The sequence below is a fragment of the Ovis aries genome, chromosome 24, assembly GCF_016772045.2.
Source record: "Ovis aries strain OAR_USU_Benz2616 breed Rambouillet chromosome 24, ARS-UI_Ramb_v3.0, whole genome shotgun sequence".
In the NCBI taxonomy this organism is placed as follows: Eukaryota; Metazoa; Chordata; class Mammalia; order Artiodactyla; family Bovidae; genus Ovis; species Ovis aries.
Window position 1 is genome coordinate 8298452 of NC_056077.1, and position 24070 is coordinate 8322521.

Sequence of the window (24070 nt, forward strand, 5' to 3'; positions counted from 1 at the left end):
CCAGTCGGAGGAGGACCACAGGGCCTGTGGGCTGTGAGGAAATGCCCTCCCTCACTGTGAAACCTCCTAGAAAAGGAAAACTTTGACTACACTTCAAAAAAGTCATTCTGAATCCACTATCACACTAGCAGGCTCGCCATCCCCTCAGGGGGTGGACTCCCTTCCTGACACTGGTCTGCACACACAACCCACCTGGGAGGCGAAGCGGGCTGCCCTCCTCTCAGTGGTTAGTCCCTCACTTAGCAAGTGTCGAGATGTGTCGACAACAGGCTGGGCCAGGCAGCAGGGAGAACTGATCAGCAGACCCTGGACACACGGGCTAAGGTGACAGAAGGGCAGACAGACACACACAGGCCGGGACCAGAGACGGGGGGCCGGCCGGGCAGAGGTCCCGAGATGCACCTGCCAGGCTCCACAGTCAACAGGAGCCAGGCAGCCAGCAGGCACGGGGGGAGGTGGGTGGTGAGGCTCGGGCAGAGGGCGGGCAGGGCCTTGAAAACCCCCGAGGACACACAAGCACCCGTCCCAAGAGGAACCACCTGTGGCCCGGAAGCACGTGACACTCGGAACAGGGGGGTCAGGACTGAGAGGTCCCATGTCTGAACCTGGCTGCCAGCCCCAGGCAGCCATCTGACTGAGCCTGTCCAACCACCGCGGGCCCAGGCATCTGTCTGTAGCTGGTTCCTGGGAGGAAGCGGGGATGTGCATGTGTGTGTGTGATAGAGCACTTCTGTGCTCTGGTGTTTGTGTGTGCACGTGTGTGTGAGAGCTTCTGTGCTCTCGTGTGTGAGAGAGCTTCTGTGTGTGTGCGAGTTTCTGTGCTCTCGTGAGTGTGTGTGTGAGAGCTTCTGTGCTCTCGTGTGAGAGAGCGAGCTTCTGTGTGAGTGTGTGCATGTGTGCGAGAGAGAACGCTTCTGTGCTCTCGTGTGTCTGAGTGTGTGTGTGCGTGAGAGAACACTTCTGCGCTCTCGTGTGTGTGAGAGAGAGCTTCTGTGTTCTCGTGTGTGTGTGCGCGTGAGAGCTTCTGTGCTCTCGTGTGAGTGTGTGTGTGAGAGAACGCTTCTGTGCTCTCATGAGTGTGTATGAGTGTGTGCGTGAGAGCTTCTGTGCTCTCGTGTAAGAGAGAGCGAGCGAGCTTCTGTGCTCTCGTGTGAGTGTGTGCGTGAGAGCTTCTGTGCTCTCGTGTGTGTGCGTGTGAGAGAGCGAGCTTCTGTGCTCTCGTGTGTGTGCGTGAGAGAGCGAGCTTCTGTGCTCTTGTGTGAGACTGTGTGTGAGAGAACACTTCTGTGCTCTCGTGCCCCTGGCCTGGGCAGCCTCCAGTGATTCTAGACTTCCTTTGGTCATGTTAAGAGTGAGATCGTGACTTAATCAACACTAAGTTGTGTTAACACATGTTAACACGTGTTCTGGGTTTAATTTTTATACACTCTGACTCCGTGCAGGGAGCTGGAAGCCCACTCGCGGGTGGTGTCCGCCTTGTTAAACTGGGACTTCTCAGCTCCTGCCTTGCAGAGAGCCTGAAAGTTTCAAGCAGAAGCAGTGTGCCAAATCCCAACAGTGGGCTCCATACTCTTAAATAATTCAGATTTACATCATTTATAGGAAAATAAAGCCCCAAGGAAGGCCACAGATAAACTTGTGTTCTTTAAATAAGACTATTTGTCTGGGGCTCTCCGTTTGGCTTCATTATGCAAAAATCGTCTGTTCTCTGGAGGACCGTGCTAACCCGCCATCACGTCTGCCCCACAGACCACGACTGCAGACTGGTGTGGACACTGGCCAGGCTCGGAGAGGGGCGTGCACCCGGCCCAAATGAGGAACTTATAATTACGTCTCAGCTGCTTTCTTACATGTCCGGTCTCATCTGCTCTACTGCGTAGGGCTGTCCGACTGCCGGAGAGAAAAACAAGCCCCAACAAGCCCAGCAGAGGGGGGACGACATGGACGCTCCAGGACGAAGGAAGACTACGACCAGCCTGCAACAGCCGCAGGGTTCACGAGATGCTGAAGTCAAGACAAAACAAGCCAACTGCAGCCAAGGAGCGGTCCCAAAGGAATACAAGTAACAACCCCCCTAATTAACAAGACACCCCTTTCCGTCTAACCACATTAACAGTGAAAAATACTGGCGATGCCCACAGATGCGAAGGATCTCACGTCATAAAATGGGTGCCAAGCGGCTAGAGTCTAAACAGTCAAATCATTCTCCCCAAAGGTGATATTTATGAAAGCCAGAATCTTAACTCAGAATGTCATTTGTAGATATCTATTCTCAGAAAACTAGCATACATGCCCCAAATTGTACACAAGCGTGTTTCTTACACTTCAGCACGCTTCACAGAGAAAACCTTACACAACCCAAGTGCTCATTAATTTTAAGGGCCCTATGTGTTGTGGCTCCATTCGTTCGTATCAGGTGTCCAGCAGAGTGATTTCCACAGAGTTAGAAGGCAGACCAGTGGGTGCCCAGAGCGGGGAGGGAGACCGGAAGGGTGACGGCGGAGGGGCACAGGGGTTCCTCTCAGGCATCACAGACCGACTGCAGTGATGGGTGAATACGTTTATTAAAAACTGCTGAGTTGCAGGATATACGGAATATCTCAATAAAGCTGCACTGTTTGGGGGGGGAGGGGACAAGAACTGAATAGAAACAGGCCATTCTGCATGGGGACAAACCAGTTTCAGAGAGCAGAGCCGTCTCGAGGGCTCTGCCTGGAACTGCTATGTGCATTGAACGCCTGAAAGTGAAGGTCACATCCGCCTCTGCGCGACCCCACAGACTATACAGTCCGTGGAATTCTCCAGGGCAGAACACGGGAGTGGGTAGCTGTTCCCTTCTCCAGGGGATCTTCCCAACCCAGGGATCCGACGCAGGTCTCCCGCATTGCAGGCGGATTCTTTACCAGCTGAGCCACAAGGGAAGCCTGTCCCGTCTCCAGTGGATCTTCCCGACCCAGGACTTGATCTGGGGTCTCCTGCACTGCAGGCGGATTCTTTCCCAACTGAAACTGAACACCTGAGGCAGATGTAAATGCTCTACTTTCTGCACTCTTTCTCTAGGAATAAAGATTCTGGGGCCTCCATGGAGGTGCAGAGGTAAAGAATCTACCTGCCAACGCAGGAGACTTGGGTTCCATCTCTGGTTGGGGAAACCCCGCATGCTGGGGAGCAACTACGCCCGTGCGCCTCAACTACTGAGCCCACGAGCCTGGGAGCTCTGCAACGAGAGAGGCCGCCACAGTGAGAAGCCGGTGGCCGCAGCCAGCGAGCAGCCCCTGTCCACCACAGCTAGAGAAAAGCCCGCACAGCGACAAAGACCCAGTACAGCCACAAATTAAAAAAAAAAATCCATTGTGCTGTTTGAAAGACCCATTTATCTATAAAATTTATTTGTGTGTATGAATTCACCCCACATTCGTGTAGTTTTAAAGAAAGCAAGACTATTAAGGGAGAATGTCCACCCAGAGAGGACTCAGTGAGCAGGAAGCCCTTGGGGAAGAAAGCAGTGCGTGTGGGCAGGGCAACGGCCCTGGTGCATCAGTACCCAGTGTTCACCCCTTGGATGGAGCCTTCTTGCCCTCCCATCGCCTCAGCAAGTACACACGCCTTTACAGTTCATTTGGTTGCTCGTCTTGTCCAGGACTCTCTGCAACCCCACAGTGCAGAGAAAAGGCACGAGCAGAACACAGCCTGCAGCCTGAGCGCACCCGCCAGGCCGCAGCAGGGCAGCAAGGGGTGCGGGGCTGCCCCCCTGGGCAGAGGCGGCGGGGCTCCCCCAGCAGACCCACACAGAGGGGCTGCCCCGGTTACCCGTGTCCATGGCGGTCGGCCCTGCACACCTGGGCAGACAGCAACACCCACCCTTAAACGCCTGCATTTTCTACTCAGAGAGACGAGGAAATCCGGGGACTGAAGAATGGGGTCAGAAGCAGAGGAGAGATTTTAAAATACATACTCTGACTGTGCTAATTAAAACTTTAACAAACCAGTCAAGCACAGCCCATGTCAGGGGAGTTCCTTTATTTGTATAAAGCCACAAACAGAACAGTCTGGGACAGAGGACCAAGCCGTTTCTGGTTGTTCTTTTTCTCCCCACATTGGTGCCACTGGACTATCACTCAGGCCTGACCCTCCTTTTTGGGGGGCCCACCCAGACTATCAAGGAACACTCACATCCAAGACCTTCTGAAAACACTAGTGTCAACAGAAAGTGGGAGGAAGACTGGTTTCCCAGGTAAAGTCACCAGAGCAGGAGACGGACCACGTTCAAGGGCTTGGAGGGCGGGGTGAAGACCTCAGATCTCCCCAAATCAGTTGCTATGTTGATACACGATTCCAGTCAAATTCCCAGCACAGTAAGGGAAACAATTCTGAAAGGAGTAGTTGAGCTGCTCCAGCAGCTGAGATGGAGCTGTGTTAGCAAAGGGGTGGACACAGAGCAGAACAGGAGTCCACAAAAACACCCACGTCAACGTTACTGCCTGATTCTTGACAAAGGTGCAAGTAACTCAGAGGGAAAGAGACAGTCTTTTCAACAAACAGTAAAGAAACAGTTGGACGTTCATAGGCTAAAATAAATAAACTGCAACCTCCCACCTTCAAATACTAACTCATAATGGACCTTAGGTGGACAAACATTTAAACTTTAAAAAGTAATCATGTGATACCCAGCAAAGAATTGTTAGACATACCACCAAGAGGCAAGATCAATAAGAGAATGTTGATAAAATGGACTTTTCTGTAAAGACACCATTAAGGGGAAAAACAGGCTACAGGCTGGGAGGAAACATCTGCAGATCACCTGGCAAAGGACTCACCCTGAATACTTACAGAGCTCTCCAACCTGACGACAGCAGTGAGAACTTTAGAAAGCCCAATACTTAAGCAGATGGGTGAGAGAAAGCACAAGGATGGCAAATAACAAACAAAAAGATGTGTGCCTGAGCTATCAGACACCTGTGAATTAAAACGACCGCCACCTATAAGACAACTGAGATGAAACCACTGGCGAGGCTGAGGAGGCGGTACAGAGGACCCAGGCACACGGACAGCAAGCAGGTGGGCAGTTCCCCACAGAGCACGCCTCACCCAACAACTCGACACCTTCCTCTAGAGAAATGAAGACTCATGTTCACACAAAAGCCTGAACATGGGTATTTATAGTGGCTTCATTTGTAACTGCCAAAAACTGGAGACAACCCAGATGTCCCTCCGTGGAATAGAGCCCAGCAATAAAAAGCAACGAACTACTGATCAGGTTACAAGCTGTACAATTCTGCAAGATGACAAGACTGCACCAAGACACACGGGCAGCTCGGCGTGAGGGGCTGCTCCGGGCCTCACCGGGCCAGGGGGCACACACAGACCTGCCCCCAGGCTGCAATGCCAAGCCGCTGAGCAGCCGCCAACTTCACTATATGTAAAACCAAAGGAAAAGCACCTGTAGGGAAAGGAGAAGAATGTGATTTACCAACTCTCTAAACACCGCCTTGGGTTATGAGTTCAGAACTTTATCCACAGGGGAAAAGAAAACAGAGCATAAAAGATGCAGGTCTGAGTCTTTCTACCCAGGACCTGCGGGCGGTCGTGTGCACAGATGACTGCAGCACAGCTCACTCTCTCTGGGGGGAGAGGGCGTCGAGAACGTCCAGAAGCCAGGAAAACGGGAGGGCAGATAGTGAACTCGGGTACATAAATAAGGTGTGCTGTTTCAAAAGCTATGTTTAAATTCAGAGTTCCTCCAACTGTTCCACACAAGCCACTGGAAAATGGAGAAAGTGAGGGGAAAGACCCAAAGAGAACAGGAAGTGAATGCTGGCCATGAGGAAAGAGCAGGAAGCAAAATACTCAAAATCACTAATTATTTCTACTTAACTGTCCTCTCCTTGAATTCTGACAGAATATCTGTTCATCTTAATGGAGCCTATACATTTTTAGGTATCCATAAAAATACATTCTATATATTTTTAAGTGTGTGTGTGGGACCACAGGACAACTTCCCATTGCGGGGACCACCCTACACTGCCTGAACCTGGAATTAGCTGCTGTGGACAACTTGGCTGCCAGTTGCTAATTATCATCCAACCATCTTCACTGGGCGGGCTTCCTCGTGGCTCATCTGAGAAAGAAACCAACTGAAATGCAGGACACCCCGGTTCGATTCCTGGGTCAGGAAGATCCCCTGGAGAAGGGAGAGGCTACCCACTCCAGGATTCTTGAGCTTCCCTGGTGGCTCAGCCGGTAAAGAATCTGCCTGCAATGCGGAAGACCTGGGTTCGATACCTGGGTTGGGAAGATCCCCTGGAGGGGGGAACAGCTACCAACTCCCATGTTCTGGCCTGGAGAATTCCATGGACTGTACGACAGTCCATGGGGTCCCGAACAGTTGAACATGACTGAGTGACTTTCATATTCACCTGCCAGGTAGCGGTGACTCTAACATATAGATCGGAAGTCACCACTCTCTTTGTGCCATGAGCTTTCTGGAGATTTAACTACAACCCTGTTCCCAATTAGGTAACACCGGTGGGCTGAATGAAAATGTGATGTTTTAAGGACTTTTTAATGTAACTGCACAATGAAATACACCAACATTTAAAATGTCTGCAAACTGTGAATCGGAATTTTCAAATGACCAATGAATGGTATTAGAAATGCAGCATTCAAAGGTCAAGACAAACCAGTAAGTTTTAATGTAATAGAGCATGCAAAGTTAACTCATAGTTTTCAAACGGCATGCTGCAACGAACCTAAGCTGCTACCGAACTGTACTGCAGTGTGAACGAACGGCCACAATTACCTGACAAGGCTGTCCCTCTGTAAGTATAGACCTCTGTGAGACGGGGTTTCTTTATATCTCCAGTTAAATTTACTTTGCAGCTGTCAGCAAAAGCAGATATGAAAACCCAGCTGACTCCTATCAAGTCTGACAATGAATCTGCAAAATGCATGTACAAGGCCATTCCTCATCAAACTTTTGTTTTGGAAAGCATCTCCTGCGCGTGTGGGTGTCCCCCGGCAAGCCGGTGGCTAGGACTCTGTGCTCTCACTGCCGGAGGCTCTGGTCGGGGCACTGATACCCCGCGCTGCGCTGCATGGCCAACCCCACTGCATTAAATGCGCTACCGCGTGCTGACTTATTACTTCTAAATGAATAACTGATGTTTCGTTTCTAACCTGAAATAACGATAGATACACCCCACCTACCCAGCAGCTCTCCGGGGTTCTCAGCAGTGATAGCCCCGAGACCAGGCCGCCTGGTGGATGTGAGCCACCTGAGCGACCCTGCAACCCAGGCCCCTCCCCGCGGAGCTCCAGCAACGAGGAGGGTGCAGCAAAAGAGCCCCGCGCTGCCCAGTGCCCGGGAGTTTGTCCTCCTGGCCCCTTCGCTTTGTGAGGACAGCACCAGCAGGCGGGGAGAAGCCCACAGGGGTGCGTTCCAGCCTCACTCACCCACCTGCCACCGTCTTCCTTCGAAGCCCACCGGCCAGGTGGCCTCCCGTGCCAGCGCCAGTGGACTGTCAGCAACTCGCAGAGCTGGGCGCAGGAGAAACCTCGCAAGTGCCTCCATGCGGCTCTACAGCTGCTGACAACCCTCCATTGACTCTGATACACCCTCACCCCGCACCACCCAGCTGATTAGATTTGGCGGTGAATCACATCCTCAACAAAGTTCCAAGTCCCTTTTAAAAACACTGAATAAAACCTCTTATAGACGACAGAATCGTGAGAGCCTGCACATCTTCTGATCCCATACAAATCATGGCGAGGCTCCACAGGACGGAGCACTATCGAGCAATAAAAAGGGACAGCGTGCTGATCCTTCCCTCTCATGCTACCGAAAGGAGCCAGAAGCCACACGAAGTGTGAGGCGGCTACACAGTGTCCACAACAGGCAGGGAGAGGGTAGACTGGGGGCTGCCTGGGGCTGAACACAGGACTTCTTTAGGGGGTAACAAAAAAGTTCAAAATTTGCGCTGATGGTCACAATAAATTGGATGCTTTAAATGGGTGGTTTAAATTGTGATGGATGGGAATCATCAATATAACTCGCTATTTTAAAATTTTTGGTGACTACTGACATTTTTTCAGAGACTTGCAGACAGGCAGATGCAAATCTAACCTTTATAATAGCTACCGAAGCAGGTAAAATGAAGGTTAACTTGCACTGCAAACGGTGCCCTTTCCCGGCCTACTGGAACTAAAATATAAAAATGCAGTGCGTTCAGTTATCTGGTAGAAACGGCTGCTCATGGTGGAGAGAAGGGAATGTCACTGGCCTCAGAGACTAACGGGGGGGAGAGCAGAGAGACACAGCTTGGGTTTGACTGCGATCCACGTGCCCAGGCAGCAAGCCAAGAGGGCTCTGCCTCCATCTACCCAAAGCCAGACCTCTGCCACTCTCGCGTCGAGTCCCCGGAACTCACATCCTAGCCCCGCCCCCCGCTCAGAGCCCTGGCTCTGCACCTCTGTGGCGGCCATCCCTCTCTCTCCGCATTAACTGCGTGTTCCCATTAACTGCGTGTTCCCGGGCCGGGGCCGTCTAGATCCCGCCGACTCCCCTCCGGCTGACACACGATCCCCTCTTCCTGTGTGTCAAGCACCCGGGCCAGCGCCTGAAGCAGAGATCTGAGGTGAAGGGCGAGCAGGCGCTCGGGGGAGTCAGTCTGCAGATGCCTCTTCCTGGGTTTTCTACAGAAAAAATGCTTGGTTTTCTGTTACTCTGAGCAATCTGCTTCAAGGCAGTCTCCCAAAACCAGCTCACAGGCTGGATGTGGAGCAGCGACTGGCCACTAGAACTGTCTGTGACGATGGAGACCATCTACCGCTGAAAAGCGGCGAGCCAGGGGTGCTACGTGCCTCTGAACAGATCTGGTGAGACTGGGGCGCTGAGAATTTACTTCAATCACTTCACCCTCCCAGAGACTTGGGTCTCTTGGCCTCTAGAGTAAGGGGTGTAATAATCACAGTCTGCTCTAAAACAAAACCACATGACCACGAACTCTCCAACAACACAGCCACAATGAAAGCAATATTTTAAGAACAGCCCTTAAAAAGTATAGGACTGAACTTCCATCAAAAGAGAAATTAAGATTTTAAATAATAATCTCTGATTCCCAAGAAAATACTGGCTATCACAGAAAACTCTCAGGTCTGTGATTCTCACTCCTTCCCCGAGCCCTCAGGGTCAGCAGTGACCACCTGGAGAATTCTGAGGACTGTTAACAGCTCCCGGAGACCCTGCCTGTAACATCACCATGTCCATGACCTGGGCGTCCGGCAGGAGTCCACGGCCACCACCAATCCGGACCCCGAGGGGCAGTGTCTGGGTCACTGCCTGCCGCACACCTTGAAGCAGAACAAGTCACCTCAACAGATCATTTGTGTTCTGGGTCTTAACGAGGATGCCCCTGAGTCACCTCGCTTACCTCCATCTTCTCCAGACAACCCCCAAACCATGTGCTTACCTCCATCTTCTCCAGACAACCCCCAAACCATGTGCTTGAAGGTCGCAATTTGGCCAACCCAGCGGTCAACATATTAGCAGTATGTATCTATCTATCTTGTGTTTTAAACCTTTAAAACTGTCAGGAAGAGAGGCCCAGGAGGAGGACATTCAGGATACGCCCCCACGCTGCTAGTTGGATGTCAGGAGTGAGGGGACTGGCTGGCCTCTCAGCCCCTGCCGGCTGAGGAACCCGGCTCTGGCCCTTCCAACCCTGTCTTCTTTCCACCTGGTGAAAGCTGCTGCCTTAAGAAACAGATGGTTCAGGCGGCACTGAGGAGATGAATGCAGGTGGCTGCGGCTTAGAGACAGAGCGGGGGGACAGCCAGGCTGGTGCCATCTGCGTGGCTGGAGGAGCCTTGTCTGCTCAAGAGCAGAGGCAGGGCTGTGTGGGTGAGCTGACCAGAGGACCGGGGTGGACGAGCGGCCTCAGGGGCTCCAATCTGTGGCTCCGCAGAGCCGGGGTTTTCGCCCTGAACCCTGGCGGACAAGGCTCCCCCGCCTTCTCAAGTTTAAATCTCTCCAGACACCCAGAGCCCTGAATGGTTTGTTTGGGGTGATGCACTTCGGCTCAGGCTCACATTACTGAGGACCTGATTCAGTGAGGAAAGCAGGTATCTACCTTCAGAAACACCTCGAGTCACCCTCTGCCACCCACCACGTCCACGTGCTCGAGCAGAAGGCGGTCCGGGCTGACTCTGCAGTGAGCTGCCTTCCACATTCAAAGCATGTGGTGAACCACACAAAAGCCTTCCGACTAAGGAGCCCACCTGCAGCCTGCCACTTTGGGCGGGAGACAGGAACCGTTGGAGAGGGCAGCAGGGGGGGGACCACGACGTCACAACCAAGTGCCTGCTGAATGTGACGAGACGCAATTTCTGTGCCGCTGACTGGCCTGATTTAAAGCCTGCCACTGCCACCGAGCCCTGGTAGGCTGTGGAGCGTGCTCAGCACCTCTGTTTTGCTCAGGGGTGAAATGGGGATGCTGCTGCCTCTACACCAGAGCTGTGGGAAGGAGCCAACGAGCAGACGTGGGCACAGCCCTGGTGTCCAGCAGCCTGGCCCTGGGAGGGGCGGCCACGCTCTCCCAGCCTCTGTGCAGGTTCCCGGACGCCTGCCTGCCGCATCTCATCCACTCCCTGGACCCTGACCCGTTTCCCGGCAGCTCAACACATCACTACAGTCTCACTGGCTTAAACACCACACATTTATCCTTTCAGCTTTGGAGGTCAGAAGTCCACAACGGGCCACCCTGGGCTCCAATCAATGTGTCCACAGGGCAGGGTTCCTTCTGGAGGCGGGACCTGCTTCCTGGTCATCTCCTGGGTTCCTCATCCATCCTCAAGCTAGCAGCGGCCTCTCACATCATGTCACATCGAGCCTCTTTCTCAGGGGAAGGAGGGCCCTGAGATTACGCTGGGGCCACCTAGATAACCCTGGATCACCTCCCCACCCAGTCAACACCAAAGAAAATCAACCCTGACTATTCACTGGAAGGGCTGAAGCAGAAGCTCCAATGCTTTGGCCACCTGATGCGAAGAATCAACTCCTTGGAAAAAACCCTGATGCCAGGAAAGAAACACGGCAGCAGGAGAAGGGGGCGACAGAGGGTGAGACGGTTGGATGGCCTCATGGACTCAATGGACATGAGTCTGCGCAAACTCCGAGAGATGGTGGACAGGCAGGCCTGGCGTGCTGCAGTCCACGGGGTGGCAAAGAGTCGGACACAACTCAGTGACTGAACAACGTCTCCCCATGCAGGGATCCTGAACTTAACCACACCTGCGAAGCACCCTGTCAGGCAGTAGTGGTCACAGCTTCCAGGGGGTCAGGACAGACCTCTGTGGGGCACGATTCTGGGGCCACAGATCCTCTCCTGCTAGGTCCCAAGGCCATGGTGCTGTTCGCCACCTCCCGCCTCTGAGCACAACACCCTCACGCTTCCACTGACCCACCCCTTTAGGCCAGCCCTCCCTGCACATGTTCACCAGGAGCCCTCACTAAGCGCAGGGAGCGGCCAGCACAGCACCGCCAGTTGGGAGGGTCTTCTATCTGAGGACAGAAGCCCTGCAGCAGGCTCAGGGTGCCGCGGAGTCAGGAGCAGGCCTGGTGCTCAGAGAAACCCAGCAAAAAACAGGGTGGGGAGGACCAAGGGCGCCTCTGCAGGAGCCTGCGGGCTGGTGCCGTCTTCGGGCCTCACCGAAACGAGGAGCAAGGGAGGAGACTTATCAGCGACTTGAGTTTCCTGCCACATCCGAGCACGGGCCAGTTTACCCGCCGTCAAACTGGAGTGTGGAGTCATGTGTCCTACATGGCTCCCAATGCACACCTTTGCAGCCCTGGACTCACGTGCATACTATTTACTGCTGGTAAAACAGATACCGAGATGGCCGGAATCAACATGCTCCACGAGGAGCAAGGACGTCCCCCAAGCAAACAGGACCAATATTACTTGTTACTTTGAAAGCTAGTCAGTGGGCTTCCCTGGTGGTTCAACGGTAAAGAATCCGCCTGCCAACGCAGGAGACACAGGTTCTATCCCTGGACCAGGAAGATCCCACACGTGGAGGAGCAACTAAGTCCGTGCGCCCCAACTATCCAGCCTGTGCTCTGGAGCCTGCAAGTCCCAACTGAGCCCACGTGCTGCAACTACTGAAGGCCAAGCGCCCTAGACCTGCGCTCACCAAGAGAAGCTACCACAGTGAGAATCCCGAAAACCTGCAACTAGAGAGCAGGCCCCACACGCCACAGCCAGAGAAAAGCCCGTACAGCAAGGCAGACGAAGACCCAGCAAGGCAGACGAAGACCCAGCACGGCCAAAATTGTCAGAACAAAACACACACACAAAAAAGACCAGTTGTATATGTGGCATTCCTCCCAAGTGTGCAAGGAAGCTTCTACTATGGGGAACTGCTATTTCACACAAAACTGTTTAGGTACCAGAGGGGCATGACAAAGTCACAGGGGCACAGCACAGCTCCACATACTAATGGCCTCTACACACTTTCAGCGAACATGTATAACTTCTGCCAGTCTTTCTTCCTATGCGTTTGTTCTAAGTGGTAACTGCTGAAATGTGACTTTAATGTAGTAATAACGTGGGGTATGCATTCTGTATGTGGGTTTTTATTTCATTTCTTAAATAATTTGTTTACCCTGTATTGCTTACAAAACACAGAAAGAAACTGTCCACAAGTGGACTAGAAATTTAAAAAAGACAAACACGATCTTCACCACAAATACCCGAAGAAAGCCTGCTCTGTAGCATTTGCCCAGGAACTATTTATTCACTCACTTTCATTTAGCTTTTCCAGGACACACTGCATCTTTCCAACACTCAGCGTGACACTAATGCCACCAGAAACACCACTAGCTAAGGTTCCAGCCAGACTGTTTAGGTGAGCTCTGGCCACGAACGCTTTCTGCACGACGGACACACGCTGCGCCTGCTCTCACAGGCGGCAACTGAACCCCTGCAGCGTGGCTGGTCAGTTAAGGACTGCAACTGCCACCGTGTGGCCAGTGGCCACCTTACTGCACAGTGCAGGTGACACCCTGAGCATCCTCTCTCCTGCTCCCAAGACCCCGAGGGGCCTTCTCCAGCAGTACGGGTCTTGGGAGGAAAACAGGTTTAATCTGTCCTCATCAGTAGCAGCAGGAGACTTGGAGTGCTTCAGAAAGAGGAGGAGCCCTCTGGCTAGCGCGGGCTGGACATCACAGAGAGCTGTGTGAGGAGGGGGACTGCCCAAAGCATGGGGCTCAGCTCAACAACTTCACTCACCAGCTTCTTGAGGGACATCCTGCGGGCCAGGCACGCCAGCCCCATCTGCTCTGCCTCTGCCTGCACAAGCTAAAAACAGGAGGGCAAGGCTGAGATTCGCGGGGAAAAACTCTTACTGGTCCATCTATGATGGTGATAGAAGAGGAAATGAGGTTAGGAATTGAGGAATGTCTTTAACCAATTCACACCCAATTTGTTTGACTGAATAATTTCTCCTCCAAGCTGACAAACTACCAACTCTAAGAAGCAAGCACTCCCAAATTACCTACTACCAACTACACTTCAATTAGAAAAAGAAAACTACCTGCCCTTCGCTATTTCAGAGGAGGAGCTGAAGATCTAACCATGTAAACAGGCTGAAGAGTATTACAGGTGCTTGTTTGAAAACCGCAATTGCACCGGGTCAATTAAGAGACTTGAAACGTAATTTATTCCCCAAAGTCATATTGATGAAATGTACTTGCAATTCTAGGTGCATAAGCCTAGTTTGCTCAGCCTATATACCCTAGAGAAAGGCCCCCTCAAGTCCTTCTGAAAGCACCATAAAGGGGGTGGTGGGAGGGAGCCAAGAGGTCAGACTGCCACCCAGACACCTGGAGTCACGCCCTGGATGTGATCATGCTCTGCGTCACCGATCACCCCAACAATCTCACACAACCCCCCTCCAAAGCTCAGGCCAGTTTAACAACTCACTGCTCAAGTCAGACCTTCCCCTGGTCGATATTCCGGGGCTGGCACCTTGCATGGGACGCTGCCGTCCCGGCAGCAGGGCCTCAGGGAAACCAGTCACTGGCATTCCCTGCCCAGGGAGGGCGGGCCGGCCTGGGTTTCGAATATCCCATGCCAGGCGGGAGAAGCACGCGCAACCGTCGTGGTCGCACAAGGAAGGGAGCTTCCCTCTTATCATCTCAGCTCCCAGCTCAGTCGCTCAGGCGTGTCCGACTCTTTGCGACCCCATGAACCGCAGCACGCCAGGCCTCCCTGTCCATCACCAACTCCCGGAGTCCACCCAAACCCCGCAAATGACACAAAAAGAAGGGCAAACCACCCACCACCCTGAGACTCAGACATGGTGCTCACTCACATTTGGTAAGATAAAGCCCGGGTCAATCGGATGACCTGCACTCCCTGGAAGGACACCAGGCATCTCCGTGAACATTAACAGCTGTGCCCACACTAACAGGTCCCAGCCGAAGGGGCAGCAATGCAGTGCCAGCCCCCGCCAGCGCATGCAGGCAGTGCGTCCTCCAGTCGGCGGTCTTCTCTGCCCAACCCCAATGACAATGACTCTCCTCCCCAAGGTGTGACCCCGTGGAGGCCCCTTCCCCTCATCCCCACACCCTGGCTCTTTCTAGTTCACACCAGCATCTTAAGTTCTGGAAGCACTCACTCTTATCCAGGTCGGTGTATTTCCCTACCCAACAAACTTTGCAGTTACCTCCACTGCCAGCTTCCAGGTCTACACCACCAGCGCTCAGAAGCAGGCCTGCTTCTCTTCAAGAGGGTTTCAACACATGTGCCTTCTCATTAGCCGAGTCGTGTGTTAACTTACTACCAAAATGGCATAACTGACTTTCTTGCCTACGCCTGACACTTAAAAATCCTGCTTCCTCCAACTTTCCTAAGTCCAAATTAGTTCAGAACAAGAAGTCTGTGAAGCAGGTGACATTTTAACATTTAACTGTCATAGTACATGTCAAGAAATGCCGTGTTACAACTCCAGTCTCCAAAGTTCCTTTGCCTTGGAAATCAAGAAGCAGCCAGGCTACGAACTACTCAGGCAAAAAACCAGAAACAATAACAAACTCAAAAATATTCAAAAGGAAACATCATTAAGGTTCACTGATGCCCTGTGTGTGGAAAAGGACCTTTTCCTGGCAAAAGGATCAAAAATGCCAATCGAAGCAACTGAACGTTAAAAGCAATAAAACTGAATTAGCAGCTATCAAAGCGAAATTGGTTTATGGCTTCGGCATTCTCTTTCACATCGACTTGGCCAGCCAGCCACCTCCGGTACTACTGTTTTGCCTTTGGGTTGCCGTTTCCTGAATGAGTGTCTCCCACAGAAACACTTAACAGAAAAGGAACGGTCCCGGGGTGGGGAAGATGAGGATACAGTGGCAAGCCCACAGGTCAAAGACACAGCTCTTACGCAAGGCTAGTGCCTGAGACCACCAGACAAGTTTGAGAAAATGAATGAAGGGCTTCTGAGCCTCTCTCCTGGGGTCTCTGTGCTGTGTGCAGTCAAGGAGAGGCAGACACTACCCATGCAAGAGTAGGGCCTGAAAGCCATGGCTGAACCCTGTGCCGCGCAGGTGTGTGCGCGTGCTCGGAGCCTGAAGCACAAACCGGGTCAGGGATCCATCAGGTAGGCCTGGACAACTAGCCATCTACCTGCATGAGGAAGGGGACCAGGCAGTCGTGTGGGGAGGAGAGGAAGCAGGGAACATTAAGAGGCCTATTGCAAAGTCCCCGCATGAGGCAACAGGGGCCTGGCGGGTGGAACACCAAAAGGGCTTGGTAATAGGATGTGGGATTTAGAGACAAGAATTCAGGGCCAACTCCCAGGTTGGGACACTCCTGTGACCTGGCCTCCCTGCGACAAACCTGATTGGCAACCATGTCAATTTTGGATACTGGATAATCGTCAAGTAACACCCTCAGCAGAAGGCCCCCAGGCTGACCAGGCGCCACCAGCAGTGCCCCACCGCACCAAATCCACCATCCTCTCTCCTCCTGAGCTCCCTGCACTTTTCTTAAAATATTCTATCATTAACCTTAAATATCTACTTAGGAACATCAAGCCCATTCATAAACAATGCTGCTTGGACTGAGGCTGGTCAGTTTGCTTCCTAATCCACGCTAGGATATAATTACTGCAGAACCACGAATGCCAACCAGCCCCACCTGTGTGCGGCAGCACGCCTGATTAACCTGCGCCCGTCCCTGGCCCAGGTGCGACCCTGTTGCCATCAGCACACCGTGACTGAACGCCACAGCACCCCACTCCGTGCCCAGCACTGCGCTCATGCTTTATGTCTCCACCCGCACGACCACCCTGCAGGGTCCCACCAACCTCCTTTTCCAGGATGCAACAACTGAGAGCTTAAGCAACGTGCTGAGGTCACACAACAATTAAATGGCAAAGTCCACGCTCAGACACGGGCCTGGCACTAAGCCTATACTCAGTCTCACTCCACTTGCCTTCCTTGAGTTAACTCAACAGCTTCTTTCTCCCTTTCCACAAAACTGACTGCGCTCCCACCCCCAAAAAAGCCAAGATGCAGGTATACATTTCTTTCCCAATATGTCTGATAAAACTTGATCAATCTTTTGTTTATCTTAAGTCAGCAGTCTGGAAGAATCAGGAGGGTAAATGCCTGTGGGGAGTAACTTCCAAACCCATCAAAACTTGACAGGCTCACATCAGAGTCAGATGTTTCTAGGTCTGGCCTAAATTCTTCCATTTTTTTCCCCCCTGGATTCTCCAAGTTGATGCTCACTTCGTAGAGTTCTTTTACCAACCGAAGCTACTGTGAGAGAATAACCTATATTCTCATATTATTTGACTTCTGCCTTGTGACGGTGCTATTTGAAAAGGAAACATGCTTTAGACAGACTAAAATGCCCAGGTGTAGTCTACTTGGATCCACGTATACAAGACAACTCACTTTCTATTCCTAAACCTGCTTCAGCAGAAAAGTAACTTGAAACTCTGTGAAATCTACCCACACAGGTTTGAAAGAAAAACAAATCCACCACTGGGGCACCCCAAACAAAAAGACACAGAAGTCAGTGACGAGTTCTTTTCAGAAATGGCAGACCACACTCTTCATTTGCTCCCACCTTGGTGTCCTGATAGCAATGGTCTGAGCCGTTGTACAAAAGTACAAAATGAAACTGTCTGTCCCCATTAGTCTCAAAGATGACACTCAGACTGCTCACATGGGCAGCAGAATCACACCAGGGAACAGACATGGAGGTACTGACTCTGGTGCCAGCCAGCCCAGAGCAGCAGAAGGGAGGCCTCCGGGAAACTTCCTGTTGACTCCGAGGGGGCATGAACAGCCCTCATTATTACTTCTCAAGTACTCCAGGGGGCACTGGCCAGTACGGGGGCCCTCCCGCAGCCCCCTGGCCTGCACTGCCTCTGAGTTGGAGGGTAAATAAACTGCCGAGCAAATTCATTCCTGGCCAGGCCCCGACGGAGGCTACACCTCAACGATGCTATTTGCCTCCCAACCTGAAAACGCGCACAGGCCTCACAGGAAGGAAGCATGTGGTCTCAACCCCAATGAACTGCCACCATACCCGCCCCATCTTTTCCCTCGCTGCCCTTCCGAACTTTCCCAACTGCTCAAAACAAGACATTTTAAAAATAACCTGGCCTGAGCAGTTTTTCTCCAGCAGACATACAAAGGCTGTGCAGAGTCAGTGAACAGCAGAGCAGAAGGAGAGCCCATTAACCTGTTGATAGGGGGAAAGCGCCCATCTAACCAGCCTCTCCGGCTCCTTTGAAACCACCCTGCCTAGGAGCAGTGGGAAGCAATGCTCCTCAAGGGCAGAGCTCCTCAAGCTGATCAGAGCCCTGACAGCTTTCAGCTGCTGAGTCTATGGGAACCAAGGCGAACACCAAACAGGTGCGAGTCATTTGCAGAGCCTGGCTTATGAAGCCACGCACAGTGGATCACCACAACCCCACCCTTCTCCCTTTTTAATAGGAAGGATTGTTTAGCTCTTACTGACCCTAAAGTACAATATATAAACCAAGCACAACACTTGAGGAGTGGGAAGGCTTAAGAAAGGCTGACAGAGATTGCCTGAGATAGGGGAGACTGTCTCACCTGTAGGTGCTCACAGGGGGTCAACAGCGATAAGCCTACCAGGACAAGGTGTCGACCATAAGCCCTATAAAGACAAGGTATCTTCTGGAAAATAAACCCAGGACAGAGACCCACTTAAAAGAAACAAGACTTTTAAGTTTATGGAAGGAGTAGTAATAAACTACAACCTCTGCAATCCAGTTTGAAATGGCAGTAAATTTGCAGATTAGTGATTATATGGGCGACTTTCCCAACGCAAACTTGGATATGAGAACCAAAAACACCTTGAGAAAATAAAGTCGTCTTAAAAGCAGGCATGACTTCTGACAATTCTTCCCCCACTCACTCTCTGGTCTTAGAGAAAAGCCCTTGAAACTTGTGGACATGACTACTTCCCCAGAGACGCAGTTCTACACCAGAAACCTGCTCTGCAGTGGGGGCCATGCTGATCAGCTCTCGTTCCTGTTCAAAACACTTTAAAAAGTGCTAAGACAACATAACTACTGGGTTTTTGTCTTGACTGGATGATACTTAAAAAGGACACTAAAAAACACCTCTTTTTTAATATTCAAAATCCTCCCGGGCAATGTACTCCTCTGGCTAGTTGGCTTAATGACACACGACAAAAGCTCTATGAAGTTATTGCCTTGCTGGGGTCAGAAGATACAGCACCAGCCTGGCCATGGATGGGCTGCCCTGTCCCGCATTAGTGGCCACTGAAATCCCGGTGGGAAATGCTTTCTGCCGGAATCCGCACCACTTTGCCTTCTGCCATCCTGTAGGCCAATTTTTTTCAGGGCACATTCAATTGCTGGGCCGCCCCTTGTTATTCACAGGAGAGTACCAGTCACGGTGAGAGTTCCCACCAACCAGGGTGCAGCACCCCACTGTAGGAACGCTTCCTTACCGACCCTGTTCATTTCCGCAGCTCAAAATCTCTGGCTAAAAGCAACGTAAGTACAGCTCATTCAATACCCCCTTCATTCAGAAGCCCTCTTTTTGACTCCTGCCTGTCTGTCCCCCTCTCGAAACAGCTAAGGACCCTCTCTGAATACTTCTTACACTTTGCCCTTTCAAGCACTTAGGCCACGAGCCTTCGAACCACCAGCACTGATTGCGCTATGTAAGCTCAAGCAAGACCCTTTCCTGTCCAGACCCTCTACATCAAACGTCTATTACCAAGCCCTTGCTATCATCTCAAAGCTGGGTACTCTGAAAAACTGCCGGCACCTAAGCAGAAAATTAAGTTACCTTTGAAGTCAGGTTGAATTCGGAGGTAAGGAGTCGTAGGCTGGGGAGAAGGGTGTGTGTGTGTGTTGGTGTGTGTGTATGTGGCGGGGGGGCGGGGGGGGGGCACGTAGTTTCAAACGCATACCTGGCCGGAGGCACCGCAAACAGCCAGGTTACCTAACTCCCCGCAAAACGGCTTAACTCGGAAACGAAGAGCGCGCCCGGTTCTGAATCCTGGGGCCCGTCCAGAGGCTGCGAACCTCTACGCCCCTTGCAGGTGTTTCCAAACCAAGCCCTAGGCCAGCAAGTGTTGCTACGGAGCGATCGGGGTGCGGGGTGGGGGTGGGTAGAGGTCGGGGCGGGGCGCCCCGCTTCGCCCCCGGTGAGCTCTCCGAGGGAGAGAGCGCGCGCGCGAGCAGGTGCGGCCCGAGCCCCAGAACCCACGGAGATCTCGTTTCCAGAGCGTAAGCGGGGGAAACCACACGACGCCCCACCGGGGCCGTGGGGGACACAGCTCCCCGGAGCCCGGCTTCCCCACCCGGGGCGCACCGCAGAGCCCGCAAGCGCCCGCGTCCCTCCGCGGCCGGGCCCGGAGCTCCCTCCTTTACAACTCGGGGGGCTCCGGGCGCTTTGTGCAAGCGAGGAAGGCGGCCGGGGGGCCCCGCGGGCCGGACAATGCAGCGGGCGGGGAGGCGCGCGGGAGGGGGGGCGCACGCCGCCCGCCCCCCGCCCGCCAGGCCCCCGGCATGACGGTGCAGCCTCGCCCGGGCCGGGGCAGCCGGGCCGAGGCCCGCGGGCCGCCCGGGGCCTGCGTAAAGATGGCGAGCCCCTCGCGTGGCTCCCGCGGCTCTCCGCCCCCCCCTCCCCGCCCCGGCCACAATGGAAGGCGCCCCCCGGCCCCCGCCGCAGCCGGCCCACGGGGCCTCACCTTCCATCTCCATGTCCTCGGGCTCGCTGAGCTGCTGCTCGCCCGCTTTCTGCTGCTGCTGCTGCTGCTGCTGGTGGTTCATGTCGGCCGCGGCCTGGGCCTCGCCTGCGGCCGGGGGCCGGGGCTGCGGGCCCGGCGGGCGGGCGGCGGCGGCGAGCCGGGGCGGCGGCGGCGGCGGCGGCGGCGGCGGGGCGGCCTCCTCCTCCTCCTCGCGCGCGTCGTCGGCGGCGGCGGCCCCGGGGCGGCCCACGGCGGGCGGCGGCGGAGGCAGGGAGACGCGCACGTACTTGCTCGCGATTCGCCCAATCTCGGCGCCGAGGCGGGCGGCCGGGCGGCGGGTCGGGCCGGGCGGCCTCGTCGCTCGCTGCTGCGGCCGCCGCCGCCTCAGCCGCCGCTCCCGCCGCCGCCGCCGCCGCCGCCGCGGGGCCCGCCTCCCGCCGCCGGGGCCGGGGCTGCGGGGCCGCGGGCCGGCCGGGGGCGGAGGGCGGCCGGGCGGGGGCCGCGGAGTCAGCCCCGCCTCGGGCCGGGCGCGGCGGGCGGGAGGCCTGGCCGGCCGCGGCGGGCCTGCGGGGCCGGGGGCCGGCGGGAGCGGCGGCGGCGGCGGCGGCGCGGGCGGGCGACGGGCCGGCCGCGCTCGGGGCGCTGCGGCCTCCGCCTTCTCGGCGTCGTCGTCGGGGCTCCGGCAGCGGACGCGGCGCCCGGCGGCTCGGCTCGGCTCGCTCTCAAAATGGCGGCGGCGTGAAATGTCACATCCGCATGGGGGGCCCGAGAGCGAGCTTGCGAGCGACGAGAGCGGGCGGGCGGCGCAGCAAGCGGGCGGGCGGGCGCCGCGCCGGAGGGCGGAGCGGGGAGGCGGAGCGGGGAGGCGGAGCGGGGCGCGGCCAGCCCGCTGCCGCCGCCGCCGCCGCCTGGGTCCGCCCGCCCGCCCGCTCGCGGCCCTCAGCGCAGCGGCTCGGCGCCCCGCGCCGCCCGCCTCGGCCTCTCCCGACCCGAGGGGCCCGCCCCGGAGCCTCGCGGCCCAGCCCCGGCGTGCGCGCCCGGGGGCCCCAGCCCTAGCGGGGCGAGTGGCCCCGGCAGGTGCCGGGCAGGGAGTGTGGTCAATCCAGGAAGCCCCAGGGCCGTCCAGGGAGGGAGGCGGGGGATGCAGGGGCCGAAACCCTGCCCGGGGCCCGGTGACCGCGGGAGGGTTGGCTGAAGACGTCCCGGGACTCGGCAGAAGACGGCCCGATCGGAGCGAGCGGCCGGCGCTGGTCAGCCCTTGCTGGCCCTGGTGATGATTATTTTACCTCTTTGAAAACAGATGTGTAATTCATTCAGCCCAGTACCGCGCTGTGCGAGAACTTTTCTCACTGTAGCCCAAACCAGAAACCAGGTTTTGGTCCCCTCAAAACCAGTCAAAGTACCTCTTGATCTGGCAATAATTGATTCCCTTCACATCAACCCAATCTGGCTGAGATCCTTTAGGGCCTGCCTCCTTCCCATTCCTTGGGAGACCGGCGATTGGGGTCTCAACTTTCTGATGAGCTCCAAGGCAGTGTGGATGAAGAAGGGAGTGGAGAAGGATACGTACATCTCTGCGTCTCTACTGTATCTCTTAGTGACCGTCTCCAGGGAGAATATAATTTTGTCCTCAAATGACCAGGAAGATTTTCTATCTGCTCATCTCCTGTCCCTGCGTTTTTCTCCTGTTTTCTCTACTTGATTCACTGTCTGTCTCTCTAGCGGGAAAAGAATGTTTTGTTCTCTGTGGTATCCCAAGCGCCCTGAGACAGAGCAAGTACTCAGATACATATTTGTTGAATGAATGTATGATTCAAATGTGATGAGATCCAGCCCCCTGCCACCTCCCACCCCTCAAGCATTTCCCACCCGTGAGTTCCTTGCTGGACCCAAGCAGTGACATTCAAGAGGGAAGGAGACACTTCACGACGAATCAGTCCAGCCCCAGCATCACCCCCCAGATTAGGAAGAGGTGTTGTTATTCACACAAATGCTAATGAACGGTTCTCAGATGCAAATGAACCCTTCTCACTTGGGGGAGGGCCGACCGGACCGCTCTGGCGGAAGGGGTGGCAGGCACTGATAATGGTGCTTATCGGGTTCCACACTGGCCAACCTTATCTTCATCACTGGGTTCAGAACCAACCCGGGAATTAAAAAAGGATAAGAGTAGGGAATACTTTGCATGATGGTTAAACTAAATGTGGTACACCCAATACGGTAAAATACTATTTGGCAATGAAGAATGGATTAATATAAATTAATTAAATGTAAATATATTTAAATTATTAATGACATCATTCAAGATGCTCCTATTTTTTCTGCACTTGATAAAATATTCTCAGAGAAATGTTAATATGTCTCACTATTATATTTTTTCTTTATATTCTGATTTTTTGCTATATGTATTTGTTTCTTTGTTAAGGTATCTAATGATTTATGATGCCTATCTTTGTGAATTATACCTTTTATCGTTAAAAACATTCATCATTTCATTTAAAATAAATTTAATTTTTTTTTAAAAATTGAATGAGGCTTGAAAACACTGTGCTGAGTTAAAGAAGCCAGACAGAAAGGATCTTATAGTGTATGATGATTCCAATGACACGGAATGCCCAGAGCAGGAAAATCAACCTATAGATATGAAAGATAGATTAAGGACAGTTAAGGGTTTGGGGAGTGACTGCTAGAAAGTACAGGGTTTCTTTGGGTTGAAGGGTGATGAAAATATCCAAAATCTGATTCTGGTGATTATCCAACTCTGTGAATATACTGAAAATACTGAATTGTGCACTTTAAGTGGGTAAATTATATGGTATGGGTCAGATTGCAATAAAATTGATTTTTAAAAAAAGAAAAAGATGAGGAGACTTCCCTGGTGGTCCAGTGGCTAAGACTCCACATTCCCAGCACAGGGGGCCCGGGTTCGATCCCTGGTCAGGGAACGAGATCCCACATGCTGCAGCTAAAGATACTGTATGCCACAACTAAGACCAGTGCAGTCAAATAAACAAATAATAAAATTTAAAAATAAAAAGATGAGAATGAGAATAAAAGACCCGAGTGAATGCTGTTCGTAGTCTAGGAGAGTGCTGGAGATGGAGTGGCCTGGGGTGGGGGCGGGAGTGGAGATGGAGAAAACAGGTTAGTCTGTTGGCAGGTCAAGTTGCTGATAGCCTGGAGTTGGGTGGGACAGAAGAGAGAAGAATTAAGTATTGCTCTCAGATTTCTGGTTTGAGCAACTAAGTGAATGATGCTGCCAGTTACCAACATGGGGGAGAAGTCTGGAGGAGACACAGGTTTGGGAGTAAAATTGAGATGTTTTTCTGGCTTTACTTTGGGGAGCTGGGAAGGGGTTGTTGTTTTTATTTGTGTTTGCCTTTTTTTCTTTTTTTTACTGTATTACATTTGAAGTGTTTGTTAGATATCATCTATGCATGCCTGCTCAGTCATGTCCGATTCTTTGCGACCCTAAGAACTGTAGCCCACCAGACTCCTCTATTCATGGGATATTCCTGACAAGAATGCTAGAGTGAGTTGCTGTTTTCTCCTGCAGAGGATCTTCCCAACCTAAGATCGAACCTGTACCTCCGGAGTCTCCTGCATTGACAGGTGGATTTTTTTGTTTGTTTGTTTTTTAAATCACTGAGTCACCTGGGAAGCCCCAGACATTATCCATATGGAGGTGTGAAGAAATTAGTTCAACAGGATTCTGGACTGATGGGTAGAAATGTGTGGAGATGATATGAGAGCCTAGAGGTCACCTAGGGAGGTGGGGATATATTATATATAGCAGATGTGGG

The 24070-nt window shown here is 53.3% G+C and overlaps 1 protein-coding gene across 2 annotated transcripts in view; it reads right to left on the reverse strand.

The window, feature by feature from the left end:
• USP7 (ubiquitin specific peptidase 7) overlaps positions 1-20716 on the reverse strand; it is a 54289-nt gene extending 33573 nt beyond the window's left edge. For both annotated transcript variants that reach the window (XM_027961774.3, XM_060405742.1), the window contains exon 1: positions 20268-20716. In XM_027961774.3, the coding sequence (XP_027817575.1) occupies positions 20268-20349 (82 nt within the window). In that variant the 5' untranslated portion in view covers positions 20350-20716. The remainder of the gene's footprint in view (positions 1-20267) is intronic.
• Positions 20717-24070: the final 3354 nt, after the last annotated feature.